General features: G+C 40.0%; 1 protein-coding gene across 2 annotated transcripts; it reads right to left on the bottom strand.

Annotated features, from left to right (window-relative positions):
• Positions 1 to 56: 56 nt before the first annotated feature.
• On the bottom strand, positions 57 to 16,898 carry nacad (NAC alpha domain containing). Of its 2 annotated transcripts, none has more exons than XM_082150167.1 (10): positions 16,889 to 16,898; positions 13,604 to 13,718; positions 2,735 to 7,522; positions 2,395 to 2,646; positions 2,194 to 2,282; positions 1,503 to 1,574; positions 1,250 to 1,396; positions 965 to 1,096; positions 659 to 781; positions 57 to 170 (listed from the first exon to the last, which is right to left on the bottom strand). In XM_082150167.1, the coding sequence occupies exons 2-10, from the start codon at positions 13,686 to 13,688 to the stop codon at positions 156 to 158; spliced, it is 5,703 nt and encodes a 1,900-aa protein (XP_082006293.1). In that variant the 5' UTR covers positions 13,689 to 13,718; positions 16,889 to 16,898; the 3' UTR covers positions 57 to 155. The 2 variants fall into 2 exon arrangements, with proteins under 2 accessions (XP_082006293.1, XP_082006292.1); XM_082150166.1 differs by lacking the exon at positions 16,889 to 16,898 and adding an exon at positions 16,755 to 16,812.
• Between the last annotated feature and the right edge of the window lie 5,279 nt (positions 16,899 to 22,177).

Raw genomic sequence — 22,177 nt, 5'->3', positions numbered from 1 at the left:
TTTTGTCTGTAAGGTGCATTTATGTGATTTGTAGATAATGTTGGGAAACGAACAGCTCTGGTTGTAACAGATTTATTTCAGCAGGAGGGTGCAGTATAGCAGCATTACTTGGGAAAGAAAACACGCAAGGGGTGGGGAAGATGTCTTTTCCTTTCTTACATGGTCAGCTCCTAAGAACAGACAGAAAAGGTGAAATATCAATAGCAATCAAAGAGTGTGTTTGTGAACTATCACTGTATTTAAAACGTGCAAACCGTATCACTGATTTAATAAAAGAGACTAAATTATGTCTTCACAGTTAAAAATGCCAAAAGGAGGGTTCAGGATGGTTTAAAGGTATAGCGGAGGATGTTTTACTTCCTGGTGGGTAGTCTAAACTATTGGTCCTCCTAATTGTCAATCATTCTGGTGAATCAATCAAACTTTTCAAAAAGTGGAGAGGGCGGGTCTTATCTAAAATTTGGAAAGATCCTCCGCTATACCTTTAATTTAGGCACAATAGAAGTTCATGGGAGGTCCAAAAGAAGCATAATACACGTAAGAGTGTATTGACTCTTATAGTGCAGTTTTATGGGATTTTTAACTGGAGGAAGTGTAAAAGTATGTATAACACTAGATGTACAAATGCTGAATGTTTAATACAAAAGCAATCGCTCACCATAATGGCATTGACAATGTCATTCTTGTTGTGGCGCAGTGCACGGACTGCTTTAGCTCGAGATACATTGGCCTGTGCCATCACCAGCTCGATATCTCTCTGCTCCAGTCCACCTTCATCCAGCTTACAAACAGAAAGAGAATATTGTTCACCTTAATTCATTCAAGCATACAGGTTCACCCAAAAAAATTTACTTCTGGTATTATTTCATCCATTGAGGAGAGAAACTCAAAGGTTTGACATGAATGAAGGCAAGTAAATAATGACAAAATGTTTCCTTTCATGGAGGAAGTGAAGGATTCATACCTCCTCTTCTTCCTCACTCTCTTCTTTTATGGTCAGGCTTGGAGTGATGTCTGATGGCAGAGGTGAGGGGTCAAGAGGAACCTTAAATTTCTCTGCCGCAGCCTTGTGTACCTGCTGTGAGAGGTCCTCGATCTTACAAAGAGAAGAGACAGACCGGAAGCCCAGATTAATGAACACAGATCAAGATATAATTATTTAAACATTCATTTTGCAAGGAATTCTGTAGGAATTTGTAGCCAGCTTTTTATTGCATTGTTTTTTGTTTTTTTATGAGAGAAGACCAACCTTGGCCTCTCCAAAGACTATGTAAATATCTGAGGCAGGGCTTTTGAACACATCTGGACATGTAATAACAAAGAGAATGTTCTTGGACTTCCGAATAGTGATGCGTGTCACTCCGTGAATCTGTTTCAGCCCAAGCTTTGACATCGCCTTGTTATAACAACCACATGGAGAAAAAGAGTATGTCAGAGATTTTGTGCACAATACAGTGAGTCTTAAAGTTGCGTGAAATGTGCTTGTAGATGTGCAGTCCCACCTTTCGTGCTTTTTTCTCACTTCGACTCTGCTTGGCTCTGCTGACAGACTCATCGGCAGGAGAGTGTGATAACTATAAGAGAAAATATGAAGTATAAAGAGAGCATGGTAGGTCCTAACATTGTTCATACAGTATACTCAACTAGATAGAAACACTGAATAAAATGCTGCATAATTTTACTTTGCAATGACACATACAAGAACATCTTTGCTGTTCCTCTGGCTTATGCTCTGTGCTGCACTCAAAAGTGATCTTTGCTGCTGTTACATCTAATTCAAACGAGCTAGTGGAACTGCTGGTGAGTATAAATGCTGAAATGAAGTGTTATTTTATAAGTTTTGAAATCAAGATAACAAAAACAAAAATATATATATTGGGACACAGAAAAAAAAAATTACCATTGAGGTGAAAAGTGGAGCTACTGCTTCGGTTGAGAACAAGTAGATAAAGTATGCAATGCATGTTGCTTTACTCAAAAAGCAAATTACAGTACAATCATTTTTCGTTACATTACATATGGTTAAAACTAATAAAAAGGTGTATGCTAACATGTACCAAGATACTCAGCTGGGATAGTTTGATGTGTAATTTTATTGAGTTGAATGAAGTTAAGCCAAAAAATGTTTTTGGTGTGTGGGTTACATCTGTACTGCAGTTTAAGATGGTGGTGGGTCATCAATCTACAGTTCACCTGTGGATTTGAAGTTCTCTGCAATGTCCCACTGGGTTCCTCAAGCTCAGGCACTGAACCATCACTGTCTGTTTCATTACCTGAACCTACTACAAAGACAGAAAAAATTAAACACTAAAACTGCTTTGCTTTACTAGAAGCCATAAAGATACTTGAGAGAGATGCTAATGCCTTATAGGCTAAAACAGATGATGCACATACTGTTGTTTTTGAAGGGGTGATCCATGTCCTCTGGGCCTTTTGATCTGTAGCTATTTGGGTATATAACTTGCTCTATACTCTGTCGCTCAGCTTGGTTTTGCCGAGTTTTTACCAAGGAGTCTGGTCTTGGACTGATGCAGGTTAGGGTCTCTCTTTCTTCTGACTGATTCAGTGTTCTTTGGGCAGGGGTACAGTCATTCTTTCCAATGGATGTTGTGGGCTGGCACTGTTCTGTTTGGTGTCCCATACATACTAAAGACAAACACATGACATGTATATAGTTAAATACTAGGAATTCCTAGGATAAAAAAATAAATAAAAAAAACAAGAAAAAGTTTACCTGGAGGGTTCTCACGTCTGCATGGTTTTGCTGTCATGGCTGTTCTCTGACTTTCATGATGGCACGCATCTTGAATAAGAAGCAAAGTCTGTGTTTGTTCCACAGATTCCCATGCTGCCAATTCCATATTGCATATTCCAGTGGTTGGAAGGGGACTTTCAGAGTCAGGCTGGCTGGGTTTGTTGTCAGGAGCTGGTTGAATATGTGAGAAGATAGCAGATGTTTGGGAAATGTTATGGACAGGCTGTGACTCCTGAATGGGGGTAGAGAGATCCTCCTCCTGGATAACTGTGTATGAACATGTGGGAGAGACCCTGTCTTGTTCTGAGCTGTCCACCCTGAGGGATGAATTGCCCCTTACGTGATTGTCATTGATGTCTCTTGTGCTTTCTGTCAAACTTACACTGCTCAAAGAACTGTCTGAATGTTCTTTCTGCCCATCTGGCCTTGTAAGGTCTGTCGTCTGAGTTGCAACCACTGGCTCTGTATGAACAGACTCATTTGGATCAATACAGCTAGGGTCAGGAGAGTTAAAAATGGACTGTTCTGGTATTTGAACAGGTTCAGTGTTCTCTGCTTTAGAGACATCCTCTTTATGCTGGGTTTCACCAAATTCCTCTCTCATTGAATATATATCAAAGCTTGCCGCTTGATTACCTGTAGTCTCTATTTCCTTTCCTTGGCACTGGATCTTTTTATTATCCATTGAGGCTAAAACAGCAATGCTGGTTTTAAGGGGATCAATTACCTTTGGTTTTGTGGCATGCCCTGAATTAGCATTCTGTGCTGTTTTTAGTGTTGCCTCATCACTCTCAGCTTGAGAAAGTCCTGATTTATGTGAATCACCATCTATCTTTTTGTTCTGTTCCAGAAATGAAAGAGTTTCTGTAAAATCTTGTGCCTCTCTCTTTTGACATGTTTTTGTTCCTTTTTCTGTCCTCTCAAGTGAGTCAACTTTCTCTCTCTCCTGATCCTGAGGGCCAGTTGTAGTCTCTTGTTCAAGTTGTTGTCTGTCAGTGCGTTTAGGTTCATCTTTTACGGTTTCATTTTTGATGTTTGCTCTCAACTGAACTACTTTCTCAACCATAACCTCAATTGAAGCCCCATCATTGGAATTTGCTGTTCCTTTATGTGAGACAGAACTCTGTTGGAGAACTGTTGCTTCTGAGGAGTCAACAGTCTTTATATCAGTTGGTTTCTTTCTGAATGTGAAGGTGCCAAACGATCCCCCTTGCAAATTGAATGCAAGCTTGTTTTGCGAGTCAGTGTTTGTTTGGGTAATTTGTTGAGAATTTGAATGACCCTGGTTTGAAACTAGGCCAAGATTATCTGATTGGTTGGAAAGGTGTGTTTTTGAAGAAGATCCACAGAGATCAGTGTGTTCATGGGAAATGGTTGATGATAATGTGACATTATCATGTTCTTGACAAGATTCCAGATCCTGAGGCTGTTCAGAAGTTATTTCAGCACGTTCCCTCCTTATTGTGTCTGAAGATAAATCCTCTGGAATGTTGAAGTCTGTATTTGGAGTTTGATCTTTCACATCTTTCCCATCATCTGAAAGCATATTCAATGCAAGTTCTGATGGACCACTCAAAATTAGGGGTATGCAAGTTTTTTCTGGATCATTCCACGATGACACCAGACCCTTATCAGAACTGCCGTGTATTAGTGGATTGCTCTCTGGATTTTGAAGGTTATTTGCATCATCCTCACCCCCTCCTGCCTCTGAAAGATCTTGAATCGATCTCCAGCTGGCAATGTTTGACTCAACCACACCAACATCAATGTCTGTCATCTTCTCTTGGAGGTCACAATATCGGTTGTTGTCCTCATCGTCACCCATAATGTCTTCTCCAGCGGCAATGTTATGAGCCACAGACAAACCCTTACTGTGCACTGATCTAGCCATCTCACACATGAGCAGGTTTTCAGCCTCAAAGTCACAGCATTCACCTAAAGACAAGGGATCCCTTGATGTCCAACTCTCAGAGGAAAGTTCCCTTTCTGTAATGCTGCTCTCAGAGTTCTCTTTCTTTGGTGAAATTGCAAGTCTGCTGTATGTGGAGCAGGACATATTTTGAGAGCTATGGTTTACATCATCATTGCTAGGTTGATTCTCTGTCAGATTATCTTGATTCATGGAACCTTCAAATGGTAAAACATCTGCTGAAGTTAAGTTATCTGGTAACTCACACAGTTCAGGATAGGCACAAACTGGAATGTTTGTGGGGCTGCATTCATCCAGATATGTTAATTGGGGGACTCCCTTATTTAGGTCATTGGTTGCAGTTTCAGCTAGCTGCAATGATGTGTCAATCAACTCCAAGCTATTTCCATTTTTATGATCCAGTTCCTGGCTATCACCTACGTTAGTCTCGTAGCACATGTCAGCAGCTGCAGCACCTGCCCCACAGGATTCATTTGTACTATAATTTTGCTTTACATTGTCTTGATCAACAGATGATGTTGGATTATCTGTGGGGATCTGCTGTCCTGTCTCTGATGTCACCATGACTGTTGAGGGATCTGTCCTCAATTTGCCTTGCTCATCCATTGTTTTGATCTGTACAGTCAATCCTTTTGAAAGTTCACCCTTCAACAACTTTTTTTCTGAAATTTGTTGTGCAATTACACTTTCATCATGAACATTGCAGTCTGGCAGATTCTCTTGCAGTTCTACATGTAGAATCTCAGATGATTCGGAGGATATCTCCATTTCGCTCTCACTGCCAGAGGATTCAGGTTTTGCATGGCTTACTGACTGCACAGGTTCATCTGGCCCAGGGAACTGTTGGGAGAGTTCAGCATGCTTCTCTGTGCAGTACAGATGGTCATCTTCATCCCCGTTATAAGATGTGGAATCAATTGACTCCTCGGTGTCATCTGGATAAGCAAAGGACTCATCTACACCCTCGTTTATTGAGTTCTCTGAAAGGGAATTTAGAAAAGATGCAGAGGTGTCATCTTCATTTGGGTCTTCCACTCCTTTTTCACCCCTTAAAGCTGCCTCTTTCTGCTCAGCATCATCGACATTATTCACATCTTCATTGTCACACTCTTCTTCATCATCCTCATCATCATACTCATCTACATCGGCTTCCTCTTCTCCAGCAGCATATGCATCCACGTCATTTCCCTGCTCATCATCTGTGGGGAACAGGGTTATATCCATGGAATCTGCCTGGAATATCAGGCTTCCATGGAAAGGCAACATAGAAGCAGGAATCATTGCATCACTCTCTGGCCCATCCTCCCTAGAGTAGCCATGGAACAGAGGGGCAGAGGATCCTATCTCAAGATATACGCTATTACTGTCTACGTCTACAGTCTCTGGAGAGTGGGTGACAGGGGTTTTGTTTTCTGCATCAAGTGCAGAAGCTGCATTACCCTCTGGTGTTAGATGGGGATCCAGGTTCATAGATGGCTCTGAGAAACAGGCATTGAAATTCATTTCAAGACTGTAATGTGGATCATTAAAGCCTTGAGTTGTATCAGGGGCTCTCTGGAAATCTCTAGGCCTCAGAGAGCCCTCAGGCATCCCTGTGTCCTGTTGGTAGTCTGTGTTTCTCTTGCTGCTACTGCTCTCTTGTATAGAAACATGTTCTGTCACCCAATGAGGTCTACATGTGTCTCTTGTTAGTATATCCACCTCACAGGCCACATCTTCCAGCAACTCTGGCATATCAGGTTTATCCAGACATACATCTCTCTCATTACCAGTTCGCTCATCTCCAAGCTCATCGCCTATCTCTGAGAGGGACCCAACATAGCAAGCAGGAGCTTCTTGCAACTCTGTCTCAGCTGTTAAGTTTGGGGAGCAGGAGTGGGAGGTGCTGGAGGTGTATGAAGTCCAGCTGCCTCCCTCAGCAGTCATGTAGGAGCCAGAGGGAGAGGTAGGAGGGGAACACAGATCAGACTCATCAGTTGGAGAGCCCGGACTTTGGCTCGGGCTCCCTGGGCGCCATTGTTGCTTGAGATGTGAGCAGTAAGCCATCTTAATGGGGGTGGAAGGGGCTGTATAGTAGCGATCAGGATCCAGTCCTGGAAGGACACCAATGCGTTGTGGGTCAACAACATAGGGAGGCTCGGAAAATGACAAGGAAGGCACTTCACCCTGAGATAAAGACAACGGCTCTCCCTCATTGTCTGGGAAAAGAGTACTGCTGTCTGTCAGTTCGGCATCTCTCACTTTGGACTCTAGGACTTGACTTTCAAGTGTCTGACCTATGGTTTTCTCCTGTTCTGGGACTGAAGTAAAACTCTTACCCTGATCTACAATAGAACTCACCTGACCAGTGTCTAGTTTTGCTTTTTCATCCAGCCCGATATGACCTTTCTTGGAGGGTTCCGAGGGCTGGTGTCCTGAACTAGACATTTCTTGAACTATCTGTTTTCTTAGCAGCATTCCACTCTGTGTCTCCATGTTTCTAAGCAAAGCCTCTTGTCCCATTACCACCCTTGAGTCCATGGTCTCTGGCTCTTGAAAGTCACTTTCTATTTCTGATCCAGTTAGGACTTTGATCCTTTCCATTTTCATAGGACCTCGTCTACAGCCTCCTCTCCCAAACCGCCCCATTGGTCGGCCGAAAGTTCCAGAATGACCTTCTAATTCAAAGCTTGCACCCTCAGGCTGTGGGCGAGGAGAAGTGGTTGGTTTGGCCATTACCAGACGAGGTCCAAAAGGAGTACATAGTGGTGAGAGTTTTGGAGGGCTACTGGGAGAAGGACTGGAGGCACTGTCTGTTGGAGTTGAGGCTGAAGAGCTGGATGTTTGACCAGAGAGATCTAAGATTGGATGAAAAATAATTACTACACTTAGCTGCATATATGAAAACATGCATAGATTTGTTGAATTTGACATTTCTGCATGGATCTATTCTATCTAATATCTAAAATATTTACAGCAAACAGAAACATTGATAATTTAATTAAATCTTTCAATGAAAATGCCTAATAAAATCACTTAAAACTGGACACATCCAACTGATTTTAATCCATCCATGTTGCCCCAAACATGAATCCTCTCTTAGAAGTCCCACTTAAATGTCACTGTATGAAATATTCAATACAGTATTGCAAAAGGTCATCTGAACTGCAGCTATAAAGTGTTTTAAAGTGGACTGTATGCAATAAATCCAGCAAAACAAATGAATTCCAGTTTTCTAAGGTATGACAACTAGCAGCTCTATCCAAAAGTAGTGTAATATAGGGTGGGATAACGGTACAGACCAAAAAATACTTAAGTTGTGATGGATATCCAATTGGCAGTGCTTGAAGTGGGCTGGCACACACCAGTACGCAGTACCGGCACATCTGTATTTTAACCTGTAGTGTTCCCTAACTTTTTCTTGTGTACCAGAACTTCTCGCATGTTGCCGGTACTCTGGCAAGCCACACCAAAATATTGAATCAGGCTATTAATGAATTGTATACATTGCGCTTTCTGAGCTTTTATAAGCTGTATGAACTAAATGGATCAATTATCTGCGCAATATGACTGTGTGACTGAAGCCCAATTGTTTAATTTTGCACGCGAATCACTGTAGGCACGTTCACCAGCGTACTCCAAAAGTGTGATAAGATTTGCACAAGCCGTTCATATCGCGACACTGATAATAAATGTGCAACCCATTACAATTCTATAGAGAATGTAAAACGCTACAGAGAAAGTTGAACATGATCTAAAAACAGCCACTAAAAAGACTGACGAAAACATCATCCTGCACCAACTTAAATTAGAAAGCTTTTTAAACTACTCATGACCTACTTTACTAGAATTGATCACATTCTATTGTATTTATTGTGGTACATTTTGACTAACTTGTAGAATTCAGGCTATAATGGCTAGATAATCTGTAGGGGAAATTGATTTTTCACTAAAGATATACAACTGTGGTATGTCGTAGCTATAGTTTCTAACTGTGTAGGTTGCTATTTTTCGTAAACATCCCATAGATAAAAGAAAAAAAGTTAACATTGCCCCAAGCATGGTAATAAGGAGCCATCAATGGCCTTACCTGCATTATATTCTTATTGTAAAAATGCTATATTTAAACAATTAGAAGAACTATATTACTTTTTCATAAGGCCAAGTACAAGTTAGAATCAAGAGCTTTAAAGAATGGACCTTCTTGAATTATTGACTAAACAATTGGTTTTCCCCGTGTGTAAAATGTTTTCTGCTAATGATGACAGATATTAGGAAAAACCTGTCTTTCCAAGAGATGACAGGAAATTAACATGTTCAGTATTAGAAAATGTTAAGTAAAGATAGTTTGTCTTCCCATTGCACTTTGTAAACAAATGATTGGTTCACCCCTTTGATGAGTAACGACACTTTATTTTTTCCACTTAAAGCACTACCATTTGGTATCAGTGTTTCTACGTAGTTTTTTTCACTAAGATTGATCAAACTTAAAGATATCATGAACTGTCTGTAATATAAACTATTTTACTTCTATTCAGGACAGTGAGGGTTTTTGGTGGGGGTGTGAAGAGGCCTGAATTGTCAGCTCCGTGGGGAGCATTTTAATGTCCGTGGAGTAATTGGACGTCTTTGGGAAACAAGGCTCTTTTTTGCCTGCATGGTAAACTCAGAGTGACAGCATGGATTTTAAAAAGAGCAAAATAAGCAGCAGTGTCAGCAGAAATCTCTTTTTCCTCTCTAGATTTCTAACATCGCTGTGATGCACACACAATGTATTACATGAAGGATGAAAAAGATAAAAAAGACAATTAGAATAGGAAACCCTGCTGAAAAATCAAGGCTGGTTTATACTGCTTAGAGCTGTCATAGTGATGGTCTGACTGGTGGACCAGCATAATCATACTGCACTTTCGCTTCTCATGATGGGGACCAGCAACCAGCATCCCATACTAGTCCCAACATGCAAAACATACCGTATGCTGGATTTTTTAACAAGGAAGTGTAAGTGTGAGTACATGTACTAAGATAATTGATTGAGGATAATTGTTTAAAAATATCTTAACACTTTGTTAAAGAGCATGGGAATGTCAGCTTTCATAGCTGCAACAGGCTGTGATAGTCATGTTGCTCATTACACTCAACCAATGCATGACATTCAGTGCATTTTATTTGTATGTGTTGAATTTATCTAACATGATTAGCACAGAGTAGTTCCTGTCTTCACCCACTGCACTTATTATCTGACAGGTTTGTCGGTAGAAAAATGGAGCCGTTATAGCTCCATTATTATTATTTCCTCCTTCTCGCTTTAATCTCCCAAATTCTCCCAGCATTACAATAACCTTACAACAGACTAAATGTGGATTATCACCAAAACCTTTCCTTTCTCATTTGGCCATTGTCTTTTTTGCCCTTCTCATGACGTGTCTCACTCTCTTCACTCCTCTCTCTCTGTTTTTCCTCTCTGTATCACCATCTTACTTACCCTCCCACTCATCTCTCCTTCTGTGTCCTAAAAACATCACCACAGGCTAGATCCATCTTATTGGGCCATAATAATGTATATCATTGTGTATACACATCACCTAAACCATTTGAGCTAAATCGCACATTTATGTGCATACTTAACAGTATGTTTGTGGGAGACTATAGGCTAATTGTTCTGCTTAGTCACGATTCAAAAAGATAACGTCATGCCTTGTGTTTTCTGCACAAGGCAGCACTGTTTTGGAGCTGTATGCAAAGCAGTCATTGTGTGTGTGTGTGTGTGTGTGTGTGTGTGTGTGTGTGTGTGTGTGTGTGTGTGTGTGTGTGTGTGTGTGTGTGTGTGTGTGTGTGTGTGTGTGTGTGTGTGTGTGTGTGTGTGTGTGTGTGTGTGTGTGTGTGCGCGTGCGTGTGCGTGTGCGTGTTCACAAGTGAGAGGGGCCTTTGTTGCCTCAAACGTCATTTGCACAGCAAAATCACTTATGGGCAGTGCTTCATTTGTAAATGAATAATTTCCGGATACAAAACAACAATTTAAAGTTGCTGTTACCGACACTGACCTTTCAACTTCAGTTTTTCCGGAACATACAATGACATCACTAAAAGGTGATGGCACAAGTATAATAACATCATTCACAAGTTTATGCATGGCCCTACACCCTAGTGTATTATTCTGTCACGTATTTTGTTTACATTGAGACCAAATATCATTCAGTTGATCAGTGATATTCTCTCACCGACAACGTTGTTGCATCTTTCATTACAGCGATTTCTGATCTAACTCCCGTTGCTTGTGTCTTCAGCTATCCTGATTGGTATTAGTAGTAAGGGTGGTATTAGTTATAACTTAAGGGTGCAGTTCCGTCTTCTCTGGATCTCTGTGGATCAGCTTTACTCGCCGGTATGAAAAATTAAAATATGCTTGAATGTCTTTTTTTAATTTTTCCGATATTAACACATTTCTTATATAAAAAAAAATTGTCAGGTATATAGCTACACTCTCTCCAAACTTTCTGCTGCTCACTGCGCACAAAATAATCAGTAAGCACAAACCAATGAGAGTTATTTTGAACTTGATTGGTTCAAGCTGATTGGTCAAAAATATATGTTGAGAGCCAATAGCAAAACATAACCTCCAAATACATCTGCAAAAAACTTGCGCTCAGTCCGTCTCACACGTGTGCGTGCACTGCAATCATGTAATGCACTTGCTAATGCCGGATCGTTTAAAAACAATACCGGAATGCAAAAATGACATTTTCTGAAACAGGATCCGGCTCAAATTAAGCTTTTTTTGTTTGTTTGTGTGTATGTGTTTCCAGAGCAAGTTTTGCACACTTTGTCCTATTCCAAGTTACACCTGCTCGAGGCCCTCCTCAAATGAAACAACAGATGGAGTTATGTTTCTGTATGTGTGTCTGACCTCTTTCTTGAGTGCCCTTCACTCTCAAACCCCTGCTGTATGCCAGGTAGATGAGCAGGTGGTGCTAAAGTTGACCTCTTTGGATCCAAAATCTAAAATCTGTGATTTTGCTGGTATACATGAACTGGAACCATTGAAGTGAGTATTACTTTTAACTGTGATGATGTTTACTCAGTAAACATCATCAACATTCCAAACACAGTTTCAAATGCCATGCTCTTACATTGTACATAATACTGCAAGTCGGGTGAGGAATATCTGATGCAAGAGGGGCATTCTATAAAATATTTCCTTTTCCATTGCTTTCAATATACGTCAAACCTTAAATTCTATTCACTGACAATTATTATGCTGAAGAATGAGAAGCATTGTTTAGATTTTAAACAAAATGGTAATGAGGCTTTATGAAGCAGTGGCTGACTGAACAATGCATTGTCCTTAGAGACAAGTGAATCTAAATGATGAAACATCCATGTCATCTTAACAATAGATCCCCCGATGGCAGATCTCTTGTGTCGGGTGCAATATGCTACTTGTCAACAAATAAGGCTTTGATACTATTTTCATAAAAACGTTGAAGTTTCAAAGTGGGTTATATGTATGGAACTGGCCTTGTTAACACACATTAACCCCAATTGTCTGACGATCTAATGTCTATCCTATCTGATTCCTTGGTATGTGCTTGTGATGTAATTGAGAGGGACTGAATAGAAGCAGGCCAAGCAAACCCGATCAACATCCACTTAGCTTATCTAGCTCTTACACTGTGCCAACGCATTATTCAATTAAAAGAACATGTCTGATACTTTCACAGTGCCTTCAAATATTAATGTGAATAAAGAGATAAATCAGAAATGGAAAGCACTTGCTTTTGTAACAAAAGTGTGTATCATAGCTGATGCATGGATTCTTTTTTTGAGCACAAAAAAGTAAATTTTAATGCTGACAATAGAAATTACACAAAGAACAGCAACATCGCCTGGTAGGCCTAAAAAAATGCTGTCATATTCCACACAGCTATTGAATACCACACCCTTATCACCACTAAACACAACCATTATTGTCCCATCGTGCCTCATTCTGTTTTGTGATGCCCAGTTCAACACATATCTGATTTAGAGACAGAGTTGACTGAGACAACTACAGATTTTACAAGCCCATTATCCCAGGTCTCCTCCTTATTAGTTCAGTCATCTAAAGATAGTGCCGACAAACTGTCACACATGAGGGTTCTCTTTTTTAGGGCAATCTTTCCACTTATTCAAACACACGCATACACGTGCCCGTCTGTGTGCTTACTGGAAAATTCCATGCCTTTTTGCAGATTGTACTTTCTTTGCTAATTAATCAATGTTGAAGGTGATGATAGTATTCATTTAAGCATACTAACTTTGGTGCATTCACTGCACCAAGACATTTAACATTACTGATTGGTGATAAATCAAGGACCATGTGCCCAAAATGTCACCACCTACCATTATCACAAAATATAATGATAAATACTGTTTATGTTAATGCTCGTGTTTAATGTAGTTCAAATATACACACACATTCAGGAAAGTCAACTGTCTTCTCTGACGATGTTATTTATTATTTTTCGTACATAACATATGGGTGTCATTCCCTCGACAAATAGACAAACAAATAGCATCAATATCTTATCTCAAAGTAACAAGTTACATCAGATCAGTGTTATTCCATGCAGGCATGTTATGGACACCTATGCACTTGTCCTAAACAGCCTTGATTGCAACTGATGTTGGGGTCCTGAGAGTGATGCTGTGTCATGCTCTTGTAATTACAGGCAGGAAGGAGGAGTGTGTGTGTGTGTGTGTGTGTGTGTGTGTGTGTGTGTGTGTGTGTACTACAACCACTTAACGCACACAATGCTCTTTTCGGACAATGCTGGATGATGTTTCTAGGTGTGGCTCACTATTCTATCAGATAAATATATTAGACACATGCTTTCAGCTGAGCATCCTTCGTGTATGTCCTTCTCTGACCCTCATGTAGCATGCAGTGAGATGCTTACCTGGTCCTGGCAGCTCTGATTGTGGGTCTCCAGAGTCCAGAAGGCCCTGCGTGGGGCCGCTTCGATGCGCAGTCTCACCGGGCATATCCGTGTAGCACAGCCTCTGACGCACTGCCTAAAAAACAGGAGCCAGCAAACTGAGGACAGAGAAAACGAGTATAGGATGTTGTCTCCTCAGTGCAGAGATACAGATCCGTGTTCACTGCGTGTGCATTTATGTCAGTGTGCATGTGAGAAAGAGAGAGAGGGACTGCAGAGACACGCCGGTAACAGCATGGGAAATCTGAGCGTGAGCTGCAGTATTCTCTCTGATTACGAGAGCGCCCGCCCCATTCGGACTCTCTGTCGCTCTCATTACCCCTCCCTTCCTCACTGCTGTGCTGCCTCATAACCTCGCTCTCCCCCTCCCTCTCTCCCTTTTTCTCCTTTCCTCATGCTCTCCCTTCAGCAAGTGGGTCTTGGACAATGATGTCAGCAGATTTCTGTATCTCTTGGAGGCTGCATGGGGGATAGTAATACAAAGCACAGAAGGCAAACAGAGATGTTGTGCGCTGAAAATAAAATGCATCTAATTACGCTAGAAAAAAACAACAACATTTAAACCAGCATAAGCTGGTTGGTTTTAGCTGGTTTAAGCTGGTCCTTCAGCCTGGCTAAGATGGTGTTTGGCTGATTTAAAAACAACTCTAAAACCATCAAAACAGACCTGTTGGGAGACCGTTAAAACCCCCATGAACATTTTTATTAGGAATTGGAATATTGCAGTGTTTATAGCAAAATGATTCATCCGTGCACATCATTTTTTTTATTAGTGTGCCCTCGTAATTTTTCATCAAAAAATATTAATGTCCCCACCACTTCGCAATAACATCACTTCTCTGGTGATGTGTGAACCAACATGAGGGCGGGATACTAATCCCTCCCCTCCAGTAACCTGTCACTCACATGAGATCACAGCAATAGCAAACCACAACCATCCAATCAATTCCCGATGAACAAAATCAAGTCCCACCCTACATTTTATTTTTTCACTTAGATATATGTCACAGTAGGGAAGAAACGACAAAAGAGAAGATTGCAATTTTCATTTCATGGTGACTTTGAAGTCGGCATGAAAAGAAAGTTACGATAGTCTTTTTTTCCCTATTGTGACGTATATCCGAGTGAAACAGCTTCTCAAAAAAAAAAAAAAAGACTTCAGAGAAGTCATTGCAAGAGGGTGCCTTGAAAAAAATAAAAATAATAATAATAATATGTGTGTGGATAAATCATTTATAATAAAAACGCAATATATGATGAAAGATAATTGTCAATTTTGATTTCATGGTGACTTTTTCCAGCAAGAAGCGGATACTGCAGAGAAACAATAAAATCTCATTCTCCACTTCCCTCTCTCTTTTAAGAGTGTACGACATGCAACTCGCTCCCTGGCATTAGTTTTAGCATCAGGAGTTTGAAAAACGTTTGTCCCATACAGACACATATGTCTGTTTGAGTTTGACAGGTTGTTAGAGTGAGATACTGTTGTAACTACAATATATTGTTTTAGATGATGTGTTATATTGATAATGAATTCATAAATTCATAAAACAGTTTTGGAGTATCTTAAAATGACAAAAGTAAGAGGCAGTAGAAATACACTTTTTGTGTTTTAAATCAACAAGAGATAAAACCCACATCTTAAATCAATGAAACGGAGCTTCATGGAAGTGAGAGTGAGGGATACTGCAGTAAATTTAGCTACAGAGTACAGAGCTATGTTTCCACGGCAACTGTGAGGGAGAACTCATGGATGCTTTAGAAAGGGAATCCAATATTCAGCAGACTGGCAAGACTTGGGGACTTTCCTGAGTTTCTCTTTTCTTTCTGCATCTCACTTTCTTTTTCAAACATCCAGACCTTTTGCTGGAATTTTAGGGAACTGGATAGCTTTCATTACTGGAACAGTCAGACAATGATGATTCAATTCTCTCAATACATGCATATTAAAAGTGAAAGTGAAGCAGAAAAACAGATACATAAAAATGGCTCTCTAACTTGAAAAAAGGGTCACAGGTTTTCTTAGTAAAATTATGGATCAGTTTACTCAGAAATGCACTTTCAAAACCATTGTGCATTAATAGGGAGTTGATTCTGCCTTTACTGCTATTACAGTATCACAAAACTGTTTTGTGAAAGCTAGTCAAGTTCTTTGACACCAGACTCAAAACATTCTAAATGGATTGAAATGGTTCCTGATTTCGAATAAATAGAATGAGATCTGCATGATGAGGAAGAATAGCTACTAATCTCCTACCCTATAGCCTGCAGAGAGGTCAGTTTTCCTTCATTCTTCAAGGCTCTTCAGAGGCACCCCTGCATAATGCAATCTGACTGAACTAACCCAAGCTGGGTCAACCTGCCCTTCTAGGTAAGGAAGACAGAAGGACCAAAACAAAAAACTTGTTTTCTCTTGCACGGATGTCACTCATTGCCTGGCCATAGAACATGCAATAAAAGCCTTTACAAAAAATAAAAAGGTCATCGCTAGACATAAACGACACGGCATGAGCTCATTAATGCCATATCATTAAGCTACCATGAGTAATGAAGTAGCCTAAATCGAACCAGAGTTCGATTTTTTCATAATTTTATTTGGCTATCACTACTTCTCATAATATAATAAAAATAAACAAAAATAAATTATTAAAATTAAGAATCCTAAAAATATCAATGACACATGGCCCATTGGTACGGTGGTATTATTTCCGTTGCAGGGTAGACAGTGTACAGTTGAAACAGAGGGACAGTTAGATCATATTAAATAACTTGCGCATGCATCAAACCTGATCCATGATTTTTGCTCCACACATGCTTAATAGTGTCCTATTCAATTGGGAAAAATGTATAGGACATACAGTTCTCTAATCTGAAGATAAGTCTATTTTTAGGAGTAAGATTTTCACTTCACTACCTCCCTTCAACATTGAATATAGCTTTTTGTCCTTTTATGACCGTGAAACTGAACTTTGATGTTTGTGATTTTCTAAAATTTACATAATTCATTACATGATTTTAAGTCTGTCCTCTAAAATTTACATAAATCATAACATGGTGCCCTTCAGTGTTATCGTGCAATTTAGGGAAAAGTGCTAGTTGAAACACACTGTACCCGCTGTAGAATCCTATTGTCTCGGATGCTGTTAAGGCCTAGACATTTGGGAAGAACAACTGCATCTAACACCACAATTAGTAACTGAATAAGAGTAAGCTGATTAGTGAATATGTGAATGAGTGAGTACTTACTGAGTGAATGTTATTACAGTTCTGGCATGAAACTCTGAATGGTGCAGGCTGATAGGTCTTTAACTGATTGGTAGCAATCATGTCGTTATCTACATAGCACAGCTGATTGGTTGCTGTTGAATCAGCAGCCAATGAGCTTGCTGCTCAAACATTCAAATACTTGCCATTGTTTGCTGTTAACAGTCTGCAGCTCGCTTTCAGAACCCTCTCTCTTTACCCACCTGCGGGGTAAATGTTTATGTCACATGTGCAATAGCAATGTCTGTGAATGTATTTGCAGCAGCAAGTCTCGGTACATGCTCTGCAGCAGCAGAGAGTTGTCATGACAGAATTTATTTTGTTTTTACAGTTGTACAGTTTTTAATTGTTTCATATTTTTGTAATTTAAAACTGTTGTTCAAAGTCTTACAGATTAACTATTCCTAATTTGAACTCTTAATCTTAATTGTTAAGTGATTTACTGATGGGCTATTTAAAGGTGCAGTCTGTAAGAATGACAACTAGTGGTCGAAATAGGTACTGCAGTCCAATTCAAAATATTGGAAATCAACGTTTTTCCCGCCTCCTGCTCCTCAGACTGGACAGCACTCACACGTGTTGCCAGTTTGAGCACACGCAATAGGAACGCGTGCGATGGACAATGAAAATTGGCAAATTGCCAATGTGCAGTATCACAGACCAAAATAAAAACAAACATTCCAGCCTGGAAACGCACATTTCAAAGTAAAATAACTGGCTGTAGAAGTGTTTTTCAGAGAAACGAGTATGTGAACTTTATTATGTTTCCTCAATATATGCAAACATATTATGGTATTTTTTTATGCTTTAGTAGAGTGAAAAAGTTACCTTTAACTCTTGGACGTTCTGCTGTTAAAAAGCAAACTATCCGTTGTTTAGCCGATAATAAAGAATAGGAATTCAATGAAAAAAAAAAAGTGTTTTCTGTTCCAATTGTTTCTGTTCATGCCTTTGTTCAATTCTTGTTTCCCTTGTTGTCTTGCCTGCCTTGTTTGTTACCATAGTTACCCTGATTAGTTCCTGATTGTTCCCAGGTGTGTCTTGTTTGCCAATCACCCTTGTGTAAAAATACCCCCGTGTTTCTCATGGTCGACTAGTTAAATTAACTAACAGCTGTACAGTGGCATTACCTGCTATTCCTCCTTGGATATTTCCATTACCAGTTGTGGATCTTGAAATCGCAAAGATATAAAAAAAATTCAAGGAATATGGTGGGATGAACGATCTGGTAAAACAATATCTAGGTCTCAAGTATAATAATAGTATTCAAATATTTACAGACGGCTCAAAAGACCCAAATACAGGAAAGACAGGAGCAGCAGTATATATACCACATTTTCAGAAATCAATACTAAAAAGAACTTCAGACCATTTAGCAGTTTACACTCTGGAACTTTTAGCTATTTTACTTAGGGTGACCATATTCCAGGTCATGTCCGGCCGGGATTTCGAGATCGCCCGAAATATCCGCGATTCGGCTTTTGCTTTCTCGTCGCCATTCATTTTGTTTACATGTACACCTTTTGATTCAGTAGTACTGAATTAATTCCGATTGGTTAATCTGAATGTAGTGTTTACATGAACGCTAAACAAGTGATCGGTTGATGTGCGTTCTAGCATTGCTAAGAAAATTCCTGTGTTTTCGTCTCGATCGGGATCCGTGTGAATCAGAATGCATGACCTGCAAAGCTGGCACGTACGTGTCAGTGTCAAATAACGTAATAATGTAAACATAATGAATGGTGACTGTAGAAAGCAAAAGCCGAATCCCGGGCATTTTGGGCGATCTCGAAATCCTGGCCAGATATGTCCTGGTTAAACAGGACGTATGGTCACCCTAATTTTACTAGCACTCACGTGGATAGAGGAGGTTGGGCCTAATCAATATATCATCTGTTCAGACTCAATGGCATCATTAATAAGTATTGCAAATTGCAAATCTGTTTGTAGGCCTGACTTGATTTATGAAATCTTTCATAGTCTATACAGATTACAAAATCTTACTATTATAGTGTGTTTTATGTGGGTCCCATCTCACGCTGAAATAGAGGGTAATGAAGCAGCTGATCGTTTGGCTAAAAAGACTCTTAAGTCAGACATGCAATGGACAGTTCCATTGAGTAAAATGGAAATGAAAAGTGTCATTAAAATAGAAATCCATAGGTTATGGCAAGGACAATGGGAAAAGGAGACCAAAGGTCGTTTTTTATATAAAGTACAGAAACAAGTGACAACAAGGAGGCAGGGTGGTTGGAAGCGAAGGGGAGAAACTGTGATCACAAGGTTAAGAATTGGACATACAGGTCTCAATCATAATCTCAGTCGTTTAGGGAAACACGCAACAGGACTGCTTACTTCCGGTTTCTGGACTGGCTGCAGTAACACGTCTCTGTCCATGCGGGGGCGCTTGCAGGCGAGTGCAGAATGAATGGAGGTCTATGGCGCTATACCCATCAAAATCCACTTTTCACAGGATATAATTTTTTGTCTAGTAATTTGAATGTTGTATTCGAAAGGAGATGCAAAGAAATTACACATTGCTGGGTGTTAGATTTTTTAGAGTCATTTTTTTTTGCTTTAAAAAGTCTTTTAAAATGTCAATGACGTCATACACATCGTACGACCAGAGATACTGCTTTACGGCAATCCTTCAGTCACTTTGGTGCTTTCGTGCTCTGCACTTTCTTTTCTCTCGAGGCATCGATAACACAGCTGACACAGGTAAATACACGTGCTAGAAGAGTTTTTGTTTTGTTTGTTTCTGGTCCCGCTTCGGATGCGACGATGTCATCAAGCGGTATCTCTGGTCGTAATCAGTCTTTCACTGACCAATCAGCGTTCATTAGCAGAATGCTAGCGTGTTATGGGCAACAACAACTCAGCCTGTAAGAAATCGAAAGGACATAAGTACTCGTTCATTCAATTTTCGACCTATAACCCATGTTGAACTTGCAAAACCTACAATAAAATTTGAGATTTCTCAACGGCAATCGGGTGAAAGAGACACATTTAGCCGTCTAGCCCCATAGACTCCCATTCAGTCTGCACTCGCCCGCGATCACCTCCAGTGGAATTCTAATGGAACTGCAAACAAGATCGATACAATGGGGCTAATAGGAAGTGCCAAGGCTCTCCGTAGACGGGCTCTGTCTTTGTCTGGTGTTGTCCCTCTATGGATGTGATAGATTTGGTTGCCTTCCTTGCTCATGTCTGGATTTATCAGTTTTGCCTGGATTTACTTTTATTATGTTTCTTTGAAAAAATGTTTGCTGCAACTAAATCCTACTCTTGTTGCTCCGAAACAGCCACCGTTACACATGTTAACATTTGAAATTAGTTGATTAGGTCAGTTTACTTTAGAGTATTAAAAATGTGTTTTAACTGTATAAGAGAACAGGTTCAACTGTCTCTGACATTGGACCAAAAGTGCTTCATGTCTTTATGAACTAAAATGTGAACTATTTATATGTATTACTGACCATAATTTATTTAGTAGACAAAGAAAAGAAATATCACACGAAAGAAAATTACATTTATATCACCAGTTTTTGTGTGGTAGCATAATGTTAAAAGCAAAAGGTGTTCCAACTGTATATGTTCTACCCTACAGTGGTGTTATTTTGCACCGGGCACATTTTATCTTGTGATTTGTTCCTAAACAGTAATGTACGGCATTAAATAATGTCCATCCCTTGACCATTTTTTTTATTTTTAGCAGGTGAACAGATTTTAAAATTAAAAAAGAAATCAAAAGGGATGTTGAAGTTTAGCACAGTTTGACACATTGGGAAAACACTTACCCAGACTTAATGAGAGGGATATGGGCAGGGTGCAAAGAGAAAATTTACAATCCCGTGAAACTGTCGCTGCTTATCGAGCTGGTTGGAGTGGAGTGGTTTGAAATCACCAATGAAATCTGACAACCACTGTCTCAATTTTTTTTCTAAACACTTAAATGATGATTAAAAAAAAAAAAAATGTTTAAGCCTGGACCAGCCAGAAAGACATTCCTGTAATTTATAGATAGATATAATATTCAGAAGTTAACAGCGTAGCTGACTTACAGATTCAGTTAACATCCACAAATGAATAAGTGTGACGATTCAGGGAGCAGGCTACACAGTGAACTAAAAAAAACGCTACGCTTGAGCAAACAGTTTGTGAATAGGCTACTACAAATGATGGCCGTGAAGTAAGGGATAATGTATAGCGAGGCGGTTGTTATAGCGAATAACAACCCAGACAGGCTGAACGGGACCCCGACGCGAAGCGGCTTGTAGGTAGCCGCTTATTACATGGCTACCTACAAAATAAATAAATAATTTGACACAAATTATTGATTTAAAAAGGAGTTTATTGATTTAAAAACGATTGTATTGCTTCCGCTAAAGAAAATAGTCCGTTCCGCGTCCATAGCAACGCTCTGTTTTTCATGGCAACGGTCTGTTATCAAGAAATAACAGACCGCATTCTACATTGGAATTCAGCCAAGCCATGTAATAATAAAATATAATATTCAGAAGTAAACAGTGTAGCTGACTTAAGGCGGCCACACACCGGACGCGCAGCTCAGCGCCGCGCCGCGCCACGTCTAGGACAACTGTCACCTGAAAATCCGATAACATCAGCAATTTTCTGATTTCTGTAAATAAATATAAAACTAAATGTATATTGCAGCACAGGGTGAGGTCCGTATATATATTAACTACGATTTGAGACACATACATGTAAATTTAATATAAAACTATGTAAATGGCGCTCTGTGGCGCGGCAGGATTTTGAACACGGTCCTGAGCCGCCGCGGACAGACGCCGAAAGGCGCCGCCGGTGTGTGTACTCTCATAGAGAATAGTGTGTTCGAATTTAAAAGACGTGGCGCTGCGCGGCGCGCCGCTGAGCTGCGCGTCCGGTGTGCGACCCCCTTTAATGTTTAGCTGACAGAGTGTTTATGTCAGAATGTTTATTTTTAAACCACAACCTTCTAAGTACTTCTTTTACCGATATATTTACCGATATATTTTGCATTTCTAATCCAAACAACGTCAAACTTTGCACTGCACTTACTCGTGCCCGTAGCAAGACACCTGTCAAGTTTGAAATCCATCAGACAAACGGTTTGAGAGATATCCGAATAAAAGACAGACAGACAAACAGACACACAATGCATGTGCAGTCATAAGCGCGTGTCTTGGAACACTGACTGTTTCTATAGCAACCAGAGCTTGTATCAGGTTTAAGGCGGGACTGTTTTTCCCAGCCATATTGGGCATT

The sequence above is a fragment of the Leuciscus leuciscus genome (genome assembly GCF_965113295.1).
Source record: "Leuciscus leuciscus genome assembly, chromosome: 20".
NCBI classification, from domain to species: Eukaryota; Metazoa; Chordata; class Actinopteri; order Cypriniformes; family Leuciscidae; genus Leuciscus; species Leuciscus leuciscus.
Note: the sequence above shows the minus strand (reverse complement) of the source record. Positions and strands in the feature narration are given on the sequence as shown.

Bases quoted from the DNA above. Each gene is read 5' to 3' on its own strand.
- nacad (XM_082150167.1), bottom strand. From the start codon at position 13,688: ATGCCCGGTGAGACTGCGCATCGAAGCGGCCCCACGCAGGGCCTTCTG. The intron at 7,523-13,603 runs GTAAGCATCTCA...ATCCAATCTTAG, and splicing joins ATCAGAGCTGCCAGGACCAG to ATCTCTCTGGTCAAACATCC. The intron at 2,283-2,394 runs GTATGTGCATCA...CTGTCTTTGTAG, and splicing joins TCACCCCTTCAAAAACAACA to TAGGTTCAGGTAATGAAACA.